The sequence below is a fragment of the Sprattus sprattus genome, assembly GCF_963457725.1.
Source record: "Sprattus sprattus genome assembly, chromosome: 15".
Taxonomy (NCBI): domain Eukaryota; kingdom Metazoa; phylum Chordata; class Actinopteri; order Clupeiformes; family Clupeidae; genus Sprattus; species Sprattus sprattus.
The window spans coordinates 17,288,804-17,309,695 of NC_137913.1; the positions used below are offsets into that span (position 1 = coordinate 17,288,804).

Sequence of the window (20,892 nt, forward strand, 5' to 3'; positions counted from 1 at the left end):
GAGAGCTGTCTGTAGATTATGGGCTACAATAAAACTATTTTGTGAAATATTTAACAAAAAAAAGTATTTCCTTGCCCTTTCGATGACGCGAGATGCTGTTGAAATTTGAACTCCACTATGAAGGGGTCCTCCCCACTGATGAGCTGATGTAACTGACTTGTAACACGATGCCGAGGACCACCTCCAAAAAGCTCGTTTCCGTTCGTTCCAACCATATTCCGTTTTTTACCTATCCCCTCCAAGATGGAGGCACTTGGGGGTTACCGCAGCAAGTCCTCGAACTGGAAAGAGCGGACTTTAAAGGTATTCTTGAGCTTGGCAGTCTGTATGGGCGGACTGTTTTTGGTTCAGCACAGACTTATCAGGTCGATAAAAACCAAAGACTTCTATTCCTTCGATGTCCTGGATGCCAAAGGGAGGACGATATCATTGGAGAAGTATAGAGGCAAAGTAAGTACAAATGTTGTGACGGGCAGCAAAGTTGCGATTGCCTGACATTTCTTTTATCGGATTTCAGTAGGACATATTATGCATATATGATTTGGTGAAGTTTTAACCACTCCAGCTTGTCTGTAGGTCTCTTTAGTTGTTAACGTGGCGAGCCACTGTGAGCTGACCGAGAAGAACTACCGGGCCCTGCAGGAACTACATCGTGAGCTCGGGACGTCGCACTTCAACGTTCTGGGGTTTCCCTGCTCCCAGTTCGGTCACACAGAACAGGGGATGAGTCGTGACATTGAAGTTTGGACTAAAGCCACATACGGCATCACTTTTCCCTTCTTTAGCAAAATCAAACTAATGGGATCTGAGGCCGACCCAGCCTTCAAATTCCTCACAGGTAGGTCACTGTATGCAGCACTGATTGCCTGGGTGTCTCCTCAGATAACATTTGCCTAGTCAGTGTTTGCCTTTAAACTTAAACTAATTGAATCAGACAGGCTCTGATTGATCATTTTCAGGTGAACTATCTAGCCACGAGTTAGTGCAGTAAGCGAATTCTCTGGACGGAGTTGTGCAAGTCTGTGAATGCTGTGACACATATGGCGTGATGATTTATCCTATCCTAAATACAAAATTAATTCAGTTATGGTCACTGGGATATTTCAACAACTTCACTCTGATATCCAACATTAAAGGTGTAATAAATAGTTTTTAGTTAAAGGGCCAAGATGACAGCTTTTGTATCGGCCACATTTATTATTGCTTTCTGACCAATGCAAACAAAACCAGGGGAGAGTCTCCTTAACAATAAAACCCTGTTTACTGCAAAAGAGATAATCTGGTGAATTTCTGTAGATGTGCCATTTCTCTGATTGTGACATTTCTGTTCCATATACAGATTCTGTGCAGAAAGTACCAAAGTGGAACTTTTGGAAATTTCTGGTGGGTCCTGATGGGCAGGTGGTGAAGTTCTGGAAGTCTAAAGAGCCTTTTGAAGAAATACGGCAGGAAGTCACAGCACAAGTACGCCAGATCATTCTGAAGAAGAGGCTGGAGCTGTAACAAATGCAGCAGTAACTCATACAAAACATCTCATGGATAAGTAACTGCTGGCCTGGTCCACACCTGAAGAAACACTGCTTCATAACTCAGTGACATGTTGTTTCAGCCCCAGAGTGTGTGGTTTGGAGAAGAGGCAGCACATTTGTCTTTATCTACTTACTGTCTACTAGAGATTAAACTATTTGTTTGCAGTGCAGTCTTGAATGTCCATGACATGTCCATGACAATGGTAAGGGACCAAAGCCACTCAGAAACATCCGTAGCAGATTGCACTCTGGAGACGATTTGTAAGGATTATGAGCCCTTTCCCTCACATGATTCCTGAGATTTTATTTGTTGATTGTGATGTCCCTGAAGCAAAGTATATGGTGATGTTTGATTTTGTTGTCAATCTATACTGTACCAGTTCCTTTTAAATCTAGTCAATCAAGTGACCTGTGAAACATTTGCGCAAATTAACATTATGAATTTTGTGATTTTTTTAGTGATTGCTTTTTTTTAATTTCCCGTCGTTATGTTTGATAATTCCCTATATTTCTGTGTGAAGCACTGTGGAAATACCAGGGAGTAATTTGGCAAATGAAAATAAATTTTTCAGAAATGCATAACTGTTGTCTACTGCATGTATTTTATATTATTGATGCCCGAGCCCTTCCTCTTCTTTCTCACTTTGAAGACACGATCATTTGGCATTTGGTCATAGAGAAACAAAACAACCTAGCAGCTGTATGTGAATGTGTATTTTGGCACTTTGACAATACGCTTTCTGTTTTGCTTGCTGTTTGAATTGTTTAAGTGCTTCAGTAGACTCAGAGAGATTTGTTTAGGATACAAAATATTTGGTTTGCAAAACCACTCAGCCAACCAATGGTCATCCATTATCAAATGTTAGTATGAGACAAACAGCCAACGTAGCCTATAAAAGGGGAGGGTTTTACAATTTTGTTTACAAATGAATGAAAATGCAAACATGCACTGTGTAATGGAATCTTTGAATGTAGATGCGGAGTTTACTCTTTCATTATGATTGTATTTTGTCATTGATTTAGGTATGTTGGTAATGCTATGGAAGTGATGCAGGTGTACATTTACCAACAGTAGTACATGCTGTGTGATTGAGAACAAAGACATGTTACTTAGTATAATACAGTGGGGAAAATAAGTATTTGAACCCATGCCGATTTCGCAAGTTTTGCCACTTGCAAAGAAATGTGTGATCTATAATTATAATGGTAGGTGTATTTTAACAGTGAGAAACAGAATATCAACAAACAAAAAAATCAGAAAACTGCATTTTATAACATTTATGACTTTATTTGCATTTGATGCAGAAAATAAGTATTTGAACCCCTAACAAATCATGACTGAGTACTTGGTGGAATAACCCTTGTTGGCAAGCACAGACATCAGATGTTTCTTGTTGTCACCAGGTTTACACACATCCCAGGAGAGATTTTGGTCCACTCCTCTTTGCAGATCCTCTGCAAATCCTTAAGGTTGCATTTTCAATGAGAGTGAATGAGGTTCAAGCCCAATATTCCACGTTACATGGCTCCATCCATATTCCCCTCAATGCGTTGGAGTCGGCCTGTACCCTTGGCAGAGAAACAGCCCCAAAGCATAATGTTTCCAGCTCCATGCTTGACGGTGGGGATGGTGTTCTTGGGGTCATATTCAGCATTCTTCCCCCTCCAAACGCGGCAAGTCGCCAAAGAGCTTGATTTTGGTCTCATCTGACCACATCCTCCTTAGAATCATTCAAGTGTCCATGTGGTAAACTTCAGATGGCCCTGTACATGTGCTTCCTTGAGCAGGGGGACCTTGCTAGTGCTGCACTTCAAAACATTACGGCAAAGTGTGTTGCCAATAGTTTTCTTGGTGACTGTGGTCCCAGCTGCCTTGAGATCATTCACTCCCCCTGTGTAGTTCTGGGGTTATGCTGCACCTTTCGGATGATCACCGATACCGCAAAAGGGGATATCTTGCATGGAGCACCAGACCTAAAGCGATTGACAGTCGTTTGGTGTTGCTTCCATTTACGAAATATCCCACCAATAGTTGTCTGCTTCTCACCAAGCTGCTTGCCGATGGTCTTGTAGCCCATTCCAGCCTTGTGCAGATCTACAATCTTATCTCTGATGTCCTTGGACAGCTCTTTGGTCTTGCCCATTGTGGTGAAGTTGAAGGTGTGAAGTATGATTCTTTGGACAGGTTTCTTTTATACAAGTCACCAGTTGAGATCAGGTGTACCTTGTTAGACCCAATGAGGACTAACACATACAACACATTATTTGATAGTTTACCTTGTGAATTGATAAAAAAAAAAAACACTAATTTCATCTCAACTGCAAAATGAATGGTTGAGCAGACAGGTGTTTACCACTGAGTAGCAGCACCATTTTTTTTTATTTTTTTTTAAATAAAGCCTATAAGGCTCTCGAGTACTAATCAGTTTAAGCAAAAAGTTCTCTCTCCATCCTTTTATAATGCAAGGCATGACCTATAGTGTGTGCTTCATAATGTGCCTTAAGCAGTTCGAACTGAAAGTAGAACAATCTTTAGTGCACATTACAATATAATAATTTACTATTACAATTACTAGTATGAAATACAAAGTGTTGCGATACAATTGAATACTTAAACATGAATGTATAAATTAGTGGGACAAATACTTTTCAGTTGCAATCTGTATCCAAATAATTACGTATTCTTATGTTGAGATCTTGTAGAGGGGTAATATCTAAACAAACCAAATATTAAAAACATTTAAATACAAAGTAAAAAAAAATGCACAGCCTAAAAATGGCAAACTTCACTTCACTTGATCTGTTTTCAATAACAGTCACGCTAAACTATTTAATTCAATGTTAAATATCACTCCCTGGTGGTCATAACAGGGTACTGAATTTATGGCTGCACATGTACGACATACAGTACATATCACTGAACAATATTGGTTGCCGGCACAAAAGGTCAGCAAACCTGGTCCGTCTGAACAAAATACATTCAGATCAGATTATGATTTTCACTATACAAAGTGTGCCTCAAGGTCATATCAGACAAAAGTAAGACAAAGTTTAAGAAAGTTACATTAAGGTGTAAATGGTTGCAAAAACAAGATTTCTGATGCAGTTTATGCATATAATTTACAATGTAGGACATACAGAACATACCATACAATGATAATATGATTTGAATCACTTTTATAGCGGAGCTGCTATTTGCTCAACCTACCCACAGCAGGAAGAGCGACTACTTACACACAATGCAAGTACTACAGCATAGGATGCATACTAAATAAAAGAACCAAAGAATGTAGGATTTAAAATGTAATACATGATTTGACTTAATCCGTTACACTGGGACACCAACACACCAGTGGTTCCCCTTCTCCCTTCCACAGCACTGATCACCACATCCCTCCCACACACACACACACACACACACACACAGACACACAAGCCTGCCCTCTGAGTGAGTGTTACACGGGAGGTCGAGGAGGTGGGAGCTGAGGCACCCTTTGTGTTGCTGCTAGAGAAGACCTGATAGAGAAAAAGAAAGATACAGAGATAAAAGGATGAAGGATACAGAAATCCATATTGAATTCTTGGTGTCTATAGAATACAAACACTTTTTAAGAGTCCAAAAAATGATTGCCTGCTTCGACTGCACTAACTAGGTTGTAGAGTCATACTCCATTAGCATGTTTGACCTTACCTGAATGGTGACTCGGGTAGGTATTGGGTGTAAGAGAAGGCAGAAGCTGTCTCACTCGGTATAATAACCTGTGGATTGCACACAACAACAATGATAACAACAACAAAAACGTTATCACCAACACTGAAATTCCTTGAGTTAGAAAAGTTCACAAACACCAGTACACAAACACTTGCATTTAAAAAAAACTTAACAACTCAGCATTCAGGAAATTCAGTTTAACTGTGACACTAGGATTAAAGAGTCTGTGACTGTCAGTGCACCTCTCTCCCTATCTTGGTGAATAAGACTGCTCCCAAGAGAGAAAGAGGTTCAGAAAGTGAAGAAGGATGATACAAAAGAAATAAATCCCCTATAACGGTGTCCTCGTGTTTCTGTGTGCTACTCACTTCACTGTTAACCGCGCTCCTCTGAGTTTCTTCCCAGTCAGTGGGGAGTTGGTTGCTGGCCTGGGGTTCTCTGTCCAAGCAAAAGAGAAAATGTAAATTTGTAACACAGCCACACATGTTTACACAGGAAAGGATTCATCTCTCACAGCTATTACTAAAAGCTAATACATGGACAGCTATGGTCTACTATAAAGTGTATAGTAAATCATTCTAAGAAAACTCATGCAGTATATCCTATCTCCACCCGACAGACCTCAAGCAGATGGGTCCCCCCTTATGTGCCATGGTTCTGCTTAAGGTTCCTTCCTGACTAACAGGGAGTTTTTTTCTTGCCCCTGTTGCCATTGTGCTTGCACTAAGGGGGCTCAGGCTCTGGGTTCTGTAAAGCGCCTAGAGACAATTGTATTGTTATGGCTTATATAAATAAAATTGAATTGAATTGAATATATAACAAGAGTTATAAGAGGAGAAGCCACGTGGAGCTGATTTGCATATTCTTTGCTTCACAAATACTAAATGAGGACTAGAGTTACATCCAAGCCCTCTTACAGTACTCACATGAAGGGATGTTTTCTTGAAGCAAATTCTAAATATGTAAGTTTGAGGAACAGAAGTGAGATTTTAGGGTTTTAATTAGCCAGGAGAGGGAGCCATAGAGTCAGTTCGGAATATAATAGGCAGTTTATTTGAAAATGCTTAATAACCTGCTTTATGCTTTATGTACCATTCAATTCCACAAGCATATTATGAGATTTGCTTGTTTGCGGCCCTGTTCTTGTCCCACATACTCACCGGTTGTCCTGTGAGGACCTCTTCCTGCACAAGTGCTGTCGTAGTTCATTCCTCTTGTAGTACACAATCAAACCAAGGCACAGCAGAGGCAGAACCAAGCAATATAACACTAAAAGGCCCTCTCTTGAAGTGATGTCTAAGAAAGAAAGGGAAAAGTCAAAACAAAGATGTCATCATACAACCTTAACTTATATAACCTGACTTGGTATTACTGTAACAATAGTACTTAATCCAGTGTCTGGTAAACCTGGGTGTTTGACTTCTGATCTAAATGCAGCTACCAAGTCTCACCCTTGTTCGCAGGGCCACTGTCTACGCTGCCTCCATAGCCCTCTTCCTGGCAGAAAGGAGGGGCCCAGCCGTAATCACAATGGCAGTTCTTTTTGCTGTTGCACACCTGCAACATGAAAATACACACACACACACATAAGATGACTTCAATCAGTTTACAAATATCTGGTATTTAGTCTAGATTATTGAATAAGCACGTTTGTACTAGTTGGATTAGGCCTACTGTATGCATCGTCAGAAATATTGTGATGTAACATGAACACTTTTGCCAATTAAATGATGTACTCTGTATGTGAACAGACACCTATGAGCTACAGATATGAAATGTATATGTTGTATAATGTGTTGGACCATGATCTCCCTGCCATGAGAAGATGTGACTCAGAGCCTCTGTGAGGTACTCAGTGACAGCATCCCATGACACTGTCCATTTTCCCACAGTGTTCAAACTAATATTTCCATCAGCCAAAGCAGAAGAGCACAGTGTCAGTTAGTTCTCTGTGTCGTAATTTCCACATTGCACTGTAAGCATCAGGATTTATTAACTTGTATAGCCTGATTATTTGTAATTGTCTAATGATTTGAACATGAAATACATCTCAAACAGGGAGAAAAAGAGGACATACCCAAGGAGCAAGAGCGCTGGAGACTATGATGCAGAAATAGAGATTTCAGAGAGGGGAGAGAGAGGTAAAGAGGGACAAGGAGAGATTGGGTGCTGGACAGTGTGGAACAGGGGAGGAAGGAGGCGGTAACCTAAAACTTCATCCTACCCCGTGGCCATGGCATTTTTTCTCTGCATCACAGTCGTAGTTGAGCATCGACGCATTTCTGCACTTGTAATCTATGCACACCTGAGGATAGGACCCGGATACATACATATACTGTACATCATGACAAAGAACAGAGCAATATCATTTAAAAACCACGTGAAATAATGTATTTATACACGATTCATCATTTCAAATACAAGTTTGATGGTTGTGGAAGTATCTTAGAGTGTGAGTACCATGCATTTATTTGAGTGCATGAGAATGAATCTGTGTGTGTGTGTGTGTTTTCTATCTCGACCACTGACAGACATGCACACACAAGCCCCAGACGCTCCTCTCTTACCTGGTTCTCTCCACACTTTGTGCCATCATTGACCATGATTGGATCGGACACGTCTGCCCCCAGCATTAAATCAACGCCCAAGCATGTGTGGCTGCCAAAGGATGTCTTGCTGATGGCAGGCTCAATGCCAAACACTTTCCTGGAGCGGACATTCTCACACTGCAGCTTCCCACACATGGCATTCCTGAAAAAGCACATATACAAGTCAACACACACACACATCAGCAGCCATCTTACCTTAGGCTGGTAGTACAATCATTTAGGCTGAGCACCTTAAAACCCATACAAGCAACACCAACACAAAGGCAAGCATAACTTTGAACTGAGTGTAAATATAATTTTAAACAATATATGTAAGGTATAGTGCATGCTTTACTCTTAAATATATGTGTGCCATGCGTATTTGCATTAGTGTGTGAATAAAGGTTATCCTATATTTGTGTATTCTAACCTTTTCTCACACTTGACAAAATTGTAGCCGCAGTTTCCAAAGCGGTCCCCTTTAGAGTTTAACAACTCAAAGCACTCATCCGCCGCAGACTTAGCCTCTGCAAAAGCACACATTAGAAAGAACACACACATGTCCACACAGAGGTCATGCAAAAGCGTGAAACACTAACATGCCTCATGCCCCCAAACGGTGTACAGTAACCACAGGGTGACATTAATGAAGCATGAAGTATACACTTGTAAATAGTTTTTAATCTGACTCTGAAGACAGTGGCTTCTTATTTTTGGTTGTACTCTGTGCTATAAGTCTTTTAGTGAATTTGTTTCCCTTGAAGGTGTGCTGAATGGTTGAGACTTACGAGAGCCAAACAAGGTCTGGCATTGGCCATCGTGGTGTTGGCATTTGCCATTGAAGCAGTATGATTGGCCATTCCTGCAGAGGTGTCCTTTCTGCATATACATATCAGCCTGACAGACAGGAGAGGAGCCGTTGCAGTACTCAGGTAGGTCACACTCGTCTGACCGGCTGCGGCACTCGTAACCACTGGCCAGGAACTGAAAGAGATGGAGACAAATGGATAATGAATCTGCTAAATGTACAGAGAATAAATTCAAATTTTAATTAAAGGTGTAAGAGCAAATTAGCGTTTACATTTTAGACAGTTTTAAGCCATATCATTAGTGAGAGGTTACTTACTTTGCAGTTCCTGCAGCATTCACCATCGGCACACTGAGCCCAGGACTTCAGCTTACAGGTTTTTGGCTCACAGCACGGGTCCTTCTCACATTCCTGAAAAGACCAAATACTTTGGATTCAAATTCAAGATGAACTCTCACCAATGGTAAACTTTGCATTATGAATAAGGAAGCTGATCTACCTTTCTTTGTGTAGTTAGTAATACTTTGTAGCAACTAAACTAAAGGTAAAAAAGATGTGAGCCAGCTGAACCTGTGCAGACTTTAGATTCCTTGAAAAATTGTTTACCTCTGCTGAGATGAAAGGTTCTCCTTAAAAATGTGTTTTCTGTTTTCCTCCTGACTTCACGTATGTCATAGAGCTACCTTTGGCCCATAATGTATTAGCCTTCACCTTCTGGCCAATAGAGTACTAGCCTTGACCTTTTGGCCCATATTGCCCTTGACCAGAGTGATAGTGTTTAGGCTCAATGAAAGTCATACATAACAAAATATTACACAAGAGCTCAATAATGTACTTACACAAAGATATTGGTATTTAGTGTAGCAACATGCACACACACACACACACACACACACACACACACACACACACACACACACACACACACACACACACACACACACACACACACACACACACACACACACACACACACACACACACACTCACTGACATACACACACACCTCCTCAGAGCCACAGTCACACTCCTCGCCCGGGTCCAGAAGCTTATTGCCACAGGCGGGGCTGCTGAAGGCCTTGTATGGCTTTGGCATATTGAGCAGACAGTTATGTTTCATCTGCAGAACCATCATCTCAAAGTCATCAGAACTGCAGCTACTGAAGCTAGTGGACTTACTGCAGAGAAAGAAATGGAGATAGAATGATGGAGAGTGAAAAAGAGGTATGAAACAGGAGACTGGTTGGTATTTATGACGCGCATGTAGTTGCTCACAATACATTATTGCACAACCAGCCATTATCAAGGCTGGCTCTTCGTCCCAAAAAAACTCCCTTCAATCAAAAGCACCATAGTCCTTAACACTTTTCTATCTAAATGAATAATTCCATTGTTAACATTACTACCAGTGATGAGCTAATACTGAACTTTCATCTCTGACTTCACCATGTGTCCAACATTTTTGTTTTAGAACTTGTCTAGTGTCATCATCACATACAAAATAAGCACACAAAATGCAGGAACATTCTGGGAAAATGTACGTACATTCCTCTTGTATATTGTGCACTTACTGTGTGTATACTCAGTCACACAAACTTACTCAGAATTAGAGTTCATGATGCAAGTCTTGTCTGGACAGATGCAGTTCCGATTAAGCAAATGTTTCATGCCTAGATTATGTCCCAGCCCATGGGATACCACAAAGGCAAAGTAGGCCACATGGTTGTCTGGAAAAAACTTGGAAGAAAACAAAAATGATCTCATTAACAAAATTCACCTCAAGTGGAGCAATGTTGATTTTTTTTTTTTTTTTTTTTTTTAGGTATGCCTTCTAATACACTGAATCTATATTGAAGCAGTGAATCTGCATGTCTTTGAATGAGACATTCTTTATTGTATGTTCAACTATGAAAATGATTTAAACATACATTATTCTTTCACCAGAGAGTTTAAAGTTGAGGTTAAGGTATATGACAGATGCTTTTACAAAGCATTATACAACATCAACATTTAAGAAATGTAGAACATTAAAGAAAAATAAAAGTTAATGATATTCTGTACCCTCTGCAACCATAATTAAATTGTCATTAACATCCTTATTCATGTAACACAAGAGTCTTTCATTCTCAACATTGAAGGGAGGGAAGAATATTGTTTGACGGACAGAAAAGTATTGTCACATTACCATGTTTACTCCACCACCAATGTCAGGGGAACAAACGCCATTAAAATATGCTGCATGTTGTCTTCCATATTCTTTGCCTCTTGGATGAGGAACATGAAATGAAAGCAGGATGAGTGTGGAGAAAAGAGAAAGGAGAGAATATGCAGAGAGAGACAAAAAATTATTCATGTAATCTGTTGACAGTAAACACTCTATGATATTTGTTTGCTAAGTAAAACATTTAACAAACAAACACACACAAATACATACATGATGAGTTGTGCGCTGTCATGGGGTTGCCGTGGCAACAGATACTGCTTCCTCCAGTTAACAAAGCGGTGAAGAATTTCCTGATTAGTTCCAATCAGACTGATGGGGTTCCCTGCCGTCCAGATCTCCAGCCCCACCAACACCACACGGATGTTCAGCTGCGCATACATCTACAGAGATGGGGGGAGAGATGGAGAGGGAGGAGGAGGTGGAAAATGAGAAAGAATTTAAAAAAGAGATGATTAGAGAGTACATATAGTTCATGCTGCACACAAGCATACATTTGAAGGTTGTCTGAGGATGTGAGGGGAATTATAAGCTGTCAGTCAGTCGCATTTATTCACACACGCTGAAAACTCAAAGTACACGGTACATTTCTTGACTTACACTGTCAATGTGGTTGGTCATCTGAATCATCTGCTCTTGGACAGCTCTGCTGTCTCTTTTGCTGAAGTTAAACTGGGAAAAAAGACAGACAGGAAGCAGAGCAAAACTGAGGCGAGGAGAGAAGGTATAAAGCTTTTTCCTCACTTCATTATTCTACAGGAACATTTCCCATCAGTTGACAGCAGAAATGTTTCAAACTGAATCCTGTCTATATACCCTATCACCTGTCAGCCACAGCCATTGGGCTTTCCATGCTTATGTTGCATGCCTACTGTTGCATTGTACAAACTGCCTACTGACCAACGCACAGTTAAAGCGATGTCTATTTTTTAATCAAATACCACAATATTGTTATTGTTTCATTTTAAGGAATCTATTTCCAATTTTGTGACGTTAACCAGTTTGGGTGTTTCAAAAAAGCACAGACTTTCAAGGTTTTTTGAGAGAGAACTGTTCTTGGAAAAACCTGGTCTCTGTCAAGTAATTAACAAAGATGGTAGACATGCTAATTGGATGCAGAGGATAATAGCGGGTTGTGAGAGAGAAAGTGAACAGTGCTGGTGATGAGGGGAGTGATAGGGTGGTGTAGGTGGTGATTACTCACTCTCTCTACATCAACCACCAGCATCAGCTCCACATAGTGGGTCTGCTGCATTATGGCTCTCTTGCTCTAGGAGAAAGAACACACACACACAAACATACATACATTACACATGTGAGTTCATACACAACCAGAGAAATACACAGGCAGCACGTTACACATAGAAACAGATACACATCCAAGGGTTGAGCACACTCAGTGTAGTATTGCTCTGTTCTCTCTAGCTCTCTCTCTCTCTCTGTCTCTCTCTCTCTCTCTGTCTCTCTCTCTCTCTCTCTCTCTCTCTCACACACACACACACACATACATATTACAGTAAATACATTATGCACATTAATGGTGCATATACGTTCTGAAAAACATAGATGTTTATATGCACACATGTGAATAAACTAGACTCTCAAGCATTATAGTGCTGTTTTGGAGTAATTTGATTTGTGTGTGTTTCTGTGTTTGTGCTTGCTCTGTGTTTTTGAAGCCTTATTCAGAAGAAATACATGTTGTCTCTTTTAATAGTATGGAATAAATATTTTCTGTTACGTGTAAACACACACAGACACACACATAAACACACACACTCACACACACACACACACACACACACACACACACACACACACACACACACACACACACACACACACACACACACACACTTGTGTTGATGATAGACACACCCTGTGTAAATGCTTGACAGGTTCCTTAACAATGTCATTGCGGGTGTGCACTGCAGTCTGGTCGTCATGGCGATGAGCGTGAGTGGTTCCGTAACTGAGAAGTTCCGTCTTCTCATCCTCCAAGCGGTACACCACATGCTCAAAGTCAGAAGAACCCTCCAGAGGCTCGATCCCAAAGGTAGAATTCCCAATAACTAACCGCCCGCTAAATAGGTAGACACATAGTTAGGAGATCCCCACACTCAGACAATATTTTCACACTTACTCCAAAATTCAATGCTTTAGCATTTAAAGATAGATTGACTGGAAATTCTATTTTACCTGAGTCCGGAGCAGAGGCTGAGAGAAGCAGATGACCCCACCATGCCCTTCACATAGCCCCTGTAGTAGCAGTGATTCTGACCAGGAGGTAAAAGGGAGAGAGCATTTTTTGCTACAGTCGGCATATTGCATCTGTATCTGTTACACGTGATAACTGCAGGAACCGTTTCTTTACATTACACCCCAAAAAGTGCATAGATCAAAGTCTGAGTAGGATCCACTATTGCATAAAGAACCCCAGTCAGAAATTATTCTAAACCCATATAATATACTATATCCTCTTCCCAAAGCATCAGCTCATTATCAGTTCACAATCTCACACATCCTTTTCTCTAGAAGAATCTGACACCATTTATCTGCCCCCATCAACACCAAGTGAGAGGAGCAGCTTTAGAAACTTCTTCTCACCTGCATGTTTGGTCTCTGGGTGATGAGAGAGCCATTTTTGTGATATGTGAATACTGTGAAATCTTCAGGAAGCAGCAACCTGTCAACAGAATGTTTCCAGATGTAAACACACACACACACATCCTTCCACCTATTTACATCTCAATGTTACTAGTTCTAGAAAGCTTACACACTATGTCTTAGTTTGTGTGTTTAGCCAAGAAGTGGACAATCTACATGATGTGCTTTTCTTAAAGAGTTATGACATACGCATGATTGGATCAGTTTACAGTGAGGTACACAAACACACGCAAATATTTCTTGGCAAGCTAATTTTATCGAGACACAAATCTCTGACTCAGGTTAGGAGTGATGTGACGTCACTGTCCTCCTCTCCATGTTTTGCAACATGTTCCTCTATTTTATATCTGTTCACACCAGTCATCCTCTTTTCACAGACAGGATTTCTACATCACATCATGGAAAGCTGTCATGACAGCAAACAGCAGAAGTGTTGTGTACAAGGATCCTAGGTAAAATAATGATTCTAAACCTGATTGTTCAAATCCTTGATTGTGATTGGCTAAAAGCCGTTGTAAAATCCAGCATTACCTTACAATTTGACCTGATTACATTCCATATTACTGCGCAGCGAATGGCAAGGCATTCATATAGCGCATTTCATACCCAGTGTTCCATCTGGCTGTTGCGTTGCTTCAAGGGTTGCGTGGCAACGATTTATTTAGGAACTATAATTTTTAGTGGCGGAAGAATGACGGTTTATCATTAAACTATTGTTTCTTAAATTGAATTGTCTTTATTTATGAAACCATATCAAATATGTGTAGTAACAGGTTTAGAAAAGCAATAAGCCCCGCGAGTCCGTGCTTTGCGCTGATTTTAGAACAGGTAAGGGGGTTTAACGGCACTCCGCTTCGCGTCGTGCCTAACAACTCCCTTACCTGTTCTAAAATCAGCGCAAAGCACGGCCTCTTGGGGCTTATTGCTTAATAAAATGATGATGCCTCTGCAAAACGGATGCCTAACACCAGTAAAAATGAAATGCAAAGACAATAAGCAAATGTCAAGCAAGGTGGAGGTCAATCTTATTAGACTGATCCCAGATTACCTGTAGAGGCATAAAAGACAACAAGCTTATATGCTAATACACAGGGAATCACACACATATCAAAATGAGAACAAACATTAAACGCTAATATTACAATAACAAGTAAGACATGATCTACATTCTAATCTAAATTCGAACATTAAACGCAAAATTAAACCCGAACCATTCTGACTTTGACATGCACAACATTATGGGGTGAACTACTACCCACACAACAACTGTGGACGTTCACAATCCCCTTGCATGCCACGGAATAATGGACTGAACAGAGGATGCATGGGGAAAGGGACAAATACTTACGTATTCCTCTCTAGAACCAGGATGTGCTCTTTTCCTTGGGTTTGAATGGCATAAAAGACCTTTTGAAAAAGTTAAAGGTTTTCAGTAGACAATCACTGAACAAGCATTGACCTATGTAGACATAAAATGTGATGGAAGTAACGTGTGTTTAGGTTAATGTACACTAAGGTGACCAGATTTCTGAGACAAAATCCGGGGACAATTTCAGTTCAGATACGTTAACACCTCCAAAACATGTAAAGTTTTTGTCTTTGTAAACGGAAAAACGGGGACACTGGCTGGGCCCTTTTTCATAAAGCAGTTTATCTTACCCTTGTTCTTGTAAATTGCAAGGGGAAGTGTCAAACAAAGAGTATTTATCTTAAAACTAATCACAAAGTGGCTGAAATGAAGAGTAGTAAAGGTAACAACCTTTTGCCAGATAATTAGAACCAATTTTTTTTGTGATAAGAACCTCGTTGACTCAAGCTTCCTTGCAGTAGGCCTAACCTCTGTGCTTGGCTGATAAGTGACTGGTCTGCACATATGGGTGTCAGGTGTATGTTTTTCCAGCATAGAACATGTTAAGGCCATTGAGGAAACTAAATGCAGTGTATTCCTATATTCTGTGTAATCAGCTGGAACAATGAAAATACAGATTAGGCCCATACACTCCATGATCTTTGGAATCGTTTTTTAGGTATTACTATACCAAAAGTGATTTAAGAAACAAACAAACAAAAATATTCAAAATACAATTTCAGTAAAAAAAATCCAAGCAATGTCAAGGTGAAGGGGAGATATCTGAACAATCTAAATAATAACAAGTTCTGTGGCACACTTCCAGTTGACATCTTTGTTAATGCAGAATATGTGAAGTTAATGTGGGGAAAAACACATTTCATTAGTGTCTTTTAAGAGACCACCACAAGAACATACGTTTTTTGCTTTAGTTTTTAGGTAATGTAGTCCTACCCTTATTCTAGGCTACATGAAAATCTATGTAGCCTAAGCACATGACTCATATTTTAGCAATTGTTTTAACCTCCTGCTTAAAATTGAACTGATGAGACTGTTTTTGCTTCCTCATCTTGAACGCGACCCACTGCCATAACATCAGCAGTTTGACTAAACTTGACAAAGAAAAAAATATTCTTCCGATTTTGAGTATAATGTTGTAGTGATAAAATAGACATCTGACAGCCTGGCCCAGGGCTATTTGAAAACATATGTTGATACAATATAAAACGAAAACGTTCGTGTTCAACCAGGCTGTATCTAAAGCCTACAACAAAATTGATGGCAGGGAAGAGTGCGCGGCTTTTAAACCAACGTTCCCGGAGCCACCAAGACAGAGATAGCATACCTCATACGGTTTGTCCGCACTCCTCAGCTTTCAAGTGGTTTCATTTAATGTCAAGTTGCCAACTACCTCTAGTAACCCAGACTAGTGAAACTGTAATATCATAGTACTGTAGCTAGTATCACTGCTAATGTTAAAAAAGTTAACAAAGTTAGTTAGCAAGTCTACAGATGTGACTGACATCTGACCAACAGATAGCTGCTGCTTAACACACACATTGTTGCAAATTGTAGATCATAGGTTAAATAATATGATTATTGTAGATCATGGGTTAAATATGTAGATCATGGGTTAAATATGTAGATCATGAGTTAAATAATATATGACATAGATGATAAACAATGACACTAACCTATCCCAATGCTATCCTATCTTGTTGTACTCGTATTGTCAGAGCTAGCTGGCTGAATGAATGAGTGAACGCGATCTCTTCCTAAATAAAAAAAAAGAAGCCAATGGCAAAGATTCTACCGCGCTGCATATTCCACCAATCAAAATACTAAAAAGACGGTCATTCTAGATCTTTGAGCTCCGAGCGAGAGCTTGCTGCCCTGGCTGCTGGCTGGCTTGCTTGAGCCTGTGGCGTGTAGGCTACGCAACTAAACGTTTTGGTCATTGTTTACTTTTTTAATTTTTAATTTCTATCCCGGGTCTATCTGTGAAAACCGGGGACATTTCCGGGGACAGCTCCAGCCGGGGACAGGCCACCAAAAACGGGGACTGTCCCCGGAAACCGGGGACGTCTGGTCACCTTAATGTACACTGACCTTTACCACAATTAGTACAATCAGTGAGAGATCACTAAACGCTGAGAACCAATATCTTTAGGACCATGAGTGACTGAGAGACTGAACACACCATATCGAAAGGATTTCCTACTGATTTGATTTTTACCTGCCCTGTGTCTTGGCCATCCTGGTCTCTCCTCTGTCTTGTTATGCGTTTGGGCACAGTCACCTCATAAGCAGAGAAGTGGGTGGTTTGCTGGGAGACTGATTCTACAGATAGAGTAATGATGTGACAGAGGATCTTTGTAAATGTTGAGTCTCACCTAAAATGGCTTAATGACCTGAGAATAAAGATCTGTTACATTCTACATATGTCATAACAGAAATGTGTTATGCGCTTTATAAGGAATTGGCTTTGCACTTCATCACATATCTATGGAGAATATTACGGTAACTGCTAACATAATTAAACATAAGGGCCCCTTTCCAAAAATAGACTGGTTCTCATCACAAGCATCATCATTCTAGCTCTCTTCACCTTGTCCTGTCTCCTACACATTGTCAGTTGTTTTTCCTGCAGTTTTCTCTTCCCTATATCTGACTGATTACTCATCTACGATTACACAAAGTGTGTGGGTGCATGGCCATTCATGGAACTGACGATGGGCGTTTGGTAAGTGACCCAATAACTAGTAAGGCCAACTCATCCATGCTTGGTGTTTGGGAAGTGACCCAACAGGGCCAATGACTTAACTCCGTTACCAAAATGAACTGAATCTGCAAAACTCCCACGTGCGTGCGTGGCTTACTTCCCTGATGGAGCCTCCCTCATCAAATGATGTTAATCTGGTCATGGAAACTACCATGACACATCTCCAAGAATGCGTTTTGTTGTTTTAGATGACAATGATTGAGGCCATCATTGCTCAACAAATGTCATGAAAATATATGATTCTGTGTTTCCTCTCACTGCAGAGAAGAGTTTCCACTGCATTGATACAACATTGCTGTTACAGAGATTTGTGCACAAGCGTGACACCTAGTAGCCTTTCACCATTCAATATTGATTGTTCATTTCATTTGAAGCAAATAACACCCAAACAATGCACTATGCTGTCCAACTTGTTAATGCTTTTTTGTTATTTTGTCATCTACTGCTGTGTCATTTGCATGTGGGTCAACTATGAACACGCTATGCAAAACAAAAACCATACTTTACACTTAAGTACACTACAACAGTACTACTAAAGCGCTACATTTTCACAGGAATAAAGCTGCCATATAAATAGGGCAGAAAAATGGCTGAGTGTAAATCACTGAGGAAAGTGGCATTAAAAAAGAATTGCATACATAAAACACTGAAATTCTAGACTGGGCTAGTTCTCTACAAAGTGTTCTACAATGCAATAAAATAAAAACTCGCTCAATTTAACAAAAAAGAAATACAGATTGATACAACAATTCTTTTTTTTTTTAAAGGTCTTTGATTAAAGGTCTTTTGACTTTCCTCCCTCCACTCAGCTATTTGTTTAATATTTCACTTTAATGATAAAGGTATTGTATTAGAATAATGTACTTACCTCCATTGCACTGGCTGGGTTCACAGAGTAAAGCTGACATAAGGATGACATAGAAGAGCCACTGAGATAATTGTCTGCCTGTGTTGGTTATGTTTAGAGAACGAGACATTTTCTAAAATGCAGAGCTGCTCTTTTGGTTATCACTCAGGTGTATAGGAACACTGTACGTGGTAGCGTATTTGGTCAGTCTTGAAATAGTCAAATGGAATCTTGCTATTGGCCAGAGTAAAGGAAGTTCAAATGGGCCTGGAAGAAAAACTAAATGCAGAGCTGATTATGCAATACCAGATGTGCAGATTCAGGGAATTTGATTAGGGAAGTGCTGATTTTAACACTGGTTTTAAGACTCTTATGACTCAAGAAGTTGGGCATTGCACTGACAGCAGCAGCAGTCATCAAGGCTGCTACTACTACTACTACTACTACTACTACTACTACATATCATATATTCTGAGAAACTAAATCAGAGTATGCATTACAACTACTTACAGGGTAAGTACAAGACAAAAACAAAGAGTAGCTGACACATCAGTGAGAGTAACCTGATTAAGTTACTGGAATGATAAATAGACAGCTGGGTCTTCAGCAAATAAACTCTTATCTGAGTCAAATTTCTGGTGCTGCTGTTGTTCAACTGAACTACCCAGTCCCTTCACCCGAAACTAAAGTTTAAATGGCGAGTTAGAGACGCAGTCTGCGATTCTTGTGAAAAGTTTGTGATATTTAAGCCATTCCAATAACAACCCTCCCTTCTGTGCTCCTGCTGATTGGCTGGAATTGTTCATGGCCTGGTCAGTCTCTATAACACAAACACCATAGTTTATTTGAGCGCACACACTTAACAGTTAGATTGTGAAGAGCAATTAGCTGAATTTTGAACTTGCCTTTAAAGTAACACTATGTAAAAATTCTACCTTAAAATAACAGCTTGAAAAAATTGTGCCGCTACAATTCATTTTACTGTAATATGGAGAATGGCCTCTCCGTCATTGCCATTGGGGGTCTGTAGGGAAGTTACTGCGGTCTGTAGGATTCCTGGAGCCACCCGGTCCTTTGTGTCTGAGCATTCGCGACTAGGATCAGGTAGCGATTTCGATTCACAGCTAGCCATCCTTCTGCTGGATTAGTAAGTAGTTTATTTGCTGTCCTGCTTTGTCTTGTCTTGCACTTGCTTGATGGTTGACTGTGTTAGCAAAGTTGATGACTCGCTAGGTTTTCATAAACGAAGCAAGCTAATTTCAACAGGTTTCGCCGCTAGGGGGAGCTCCAAGCCAAAAACTACTTATTGCTGCTTTAAGGCAACAGTCACAGTTTCACCTAACATGCTTACTAGCTAAAGCAAACCAAGTTGCCTTTCAAACACCTACAAACATCACAGTTGGCACTCACAAAAGCTAACTAGTTTGCTTATTTATGTATTTTGGACTATATGTTTGGTAATGTGCTATAAAATCAGCTGGGTTATGACTATAACCATGTTTCCCGTATAAAGTACTAGATCTAATGTATGGGATACAACAAGCATGGAAATAATCAAAGCACTTTATACTCACACAATATGACTGAGCTGTATATAGGCCTATATTTTCAAAGATTCTGTTCACAAAAGTGAACAGGCTGTGCACCTGGTGTTTTTCTGTCCTTCACATGACCATATGCAATACAAATTAATTAAAGGATATTATAAAACTAGTTCCCTTAAAAAAAAAAAACACCTTGAAAACCTGCGTAATGTGCCTCGAAGTGGCCCTGGATGCCTACTATGGTAAATTACTAGGCTCATTTGTTAATTGGATTATGTTACAGTAATAGGTTAACTGTATTAACTGTTTGAGAGTGTAAGGCACACTAGATATCAGTGAACAGGGCACAATGCCTCCACAAATGTTCGCCTTAATAAGTATCTGGTTGGTATGGTTGATGAAGATAGAGAAAGGAGTGTTAGAGTGTGAGTCTATGTAAATGAAGCATATGAAACTACAGATGCCGTCAGAAAAGAAGTTCAGACACAGACACACACACAAACACACACACGCTGCCACCACCAGATGGGACAATCGAATCATGTTAAACTCTGGGAATGCCTATAATCTGATGAAGAGCTGTTAAAGATGCACATTGAAAGATTTTTTTAAACTCACAATTTTCCACTTGCAAAAGTGAAAAATATTTTATTCAATACATCTGATTAAACAAACTGACAGAACAAATAAACAGTATAGAGATTGAAACACTTTTTTCATCATCTACACAGAATATTACTTCCTGCATAATCTTTGATATTGAGACAACGCTGAGAGCAATTGGTTTGCCAACAGCTGGTACTCTATACTGCCTCTCATGTGTATACACCAACGCCTGGATCTTCA

General features: G+C 40.0%; 2 protein-coding genes across 2 annotated transcripts; one reads left to right on the forward strand and one right to left on the reverse strand.

The window, feature by feature from the left end:
• Nucleotides 1-240: 240 nt before the first annotated feature.
• gpx8 (glutathione peroxidase 8 (putative)) lies at nucleotides 241-2,006 on the forward strand. Its single transcript, XM_080852931.1, has 3 exons — nucleotides 241-450; nucleotides 577-838; nucleotides 1,340-2,006. Exons 1-3 carry the CDS (start codon nucleotides 244-246, stop codon nucleotides 1,501-1,503), a joined length of 633 nt encoding a protein of 210 aa, XP_080709057.1. The 5' UTR covers nucleotides 241-243; the 3' UTR covers nucleotides 1,504-2,006.
• Nucleotides 2,007-4,984: 2,978 nt separating this feature from the next.
• LOC308375924 (disintegrin and metalloproteinase domain-containing protein 9-like) lies at nucleotides 4,985-18,632 on the reverse strand (the record flags this gene model as incomplete). The annotated part of the gene is made up of 22 exons (XM_080852147.1): nucleotides 4,985-5,045; nucleotides 5,221-5,288; nucleotides 5,610-5,679; nucleotides 6,402-6,537; nucleotides 6,693-6,798; nucleotides 7,466-7,546; nucleotides 7,809-7,992; nucleotides 8,260-8,356; nucleotides 8,618-8,813; nucleotides 8,956-9,048; nucleotides 9,644-9,815; nucleotides 10,238-10,374; nucleotides 10,823-10,901; nucleotides 11,072-11,241; nucleotides 11,459-11,530; nucleotides 12,063-12,128; nucleotides 12,737-12,941; nucleotides 13,058-13,134; nucleotides 13,466-13,544; nucleotides 14,874-14,932; nucleotides 17,110-17,213; nucleotides 18,524-18,632. 22 exons carry the CDS (start codon nucleotides 18,630-18,632, stop codon nucleotides 4,985-4,987), a joined length of 2,421 nt encoding a protein of 806 aa, XP_080708273.1.
• Nucleotides 18,633-20,892: the final 2,260 nt, after the last annotated feature.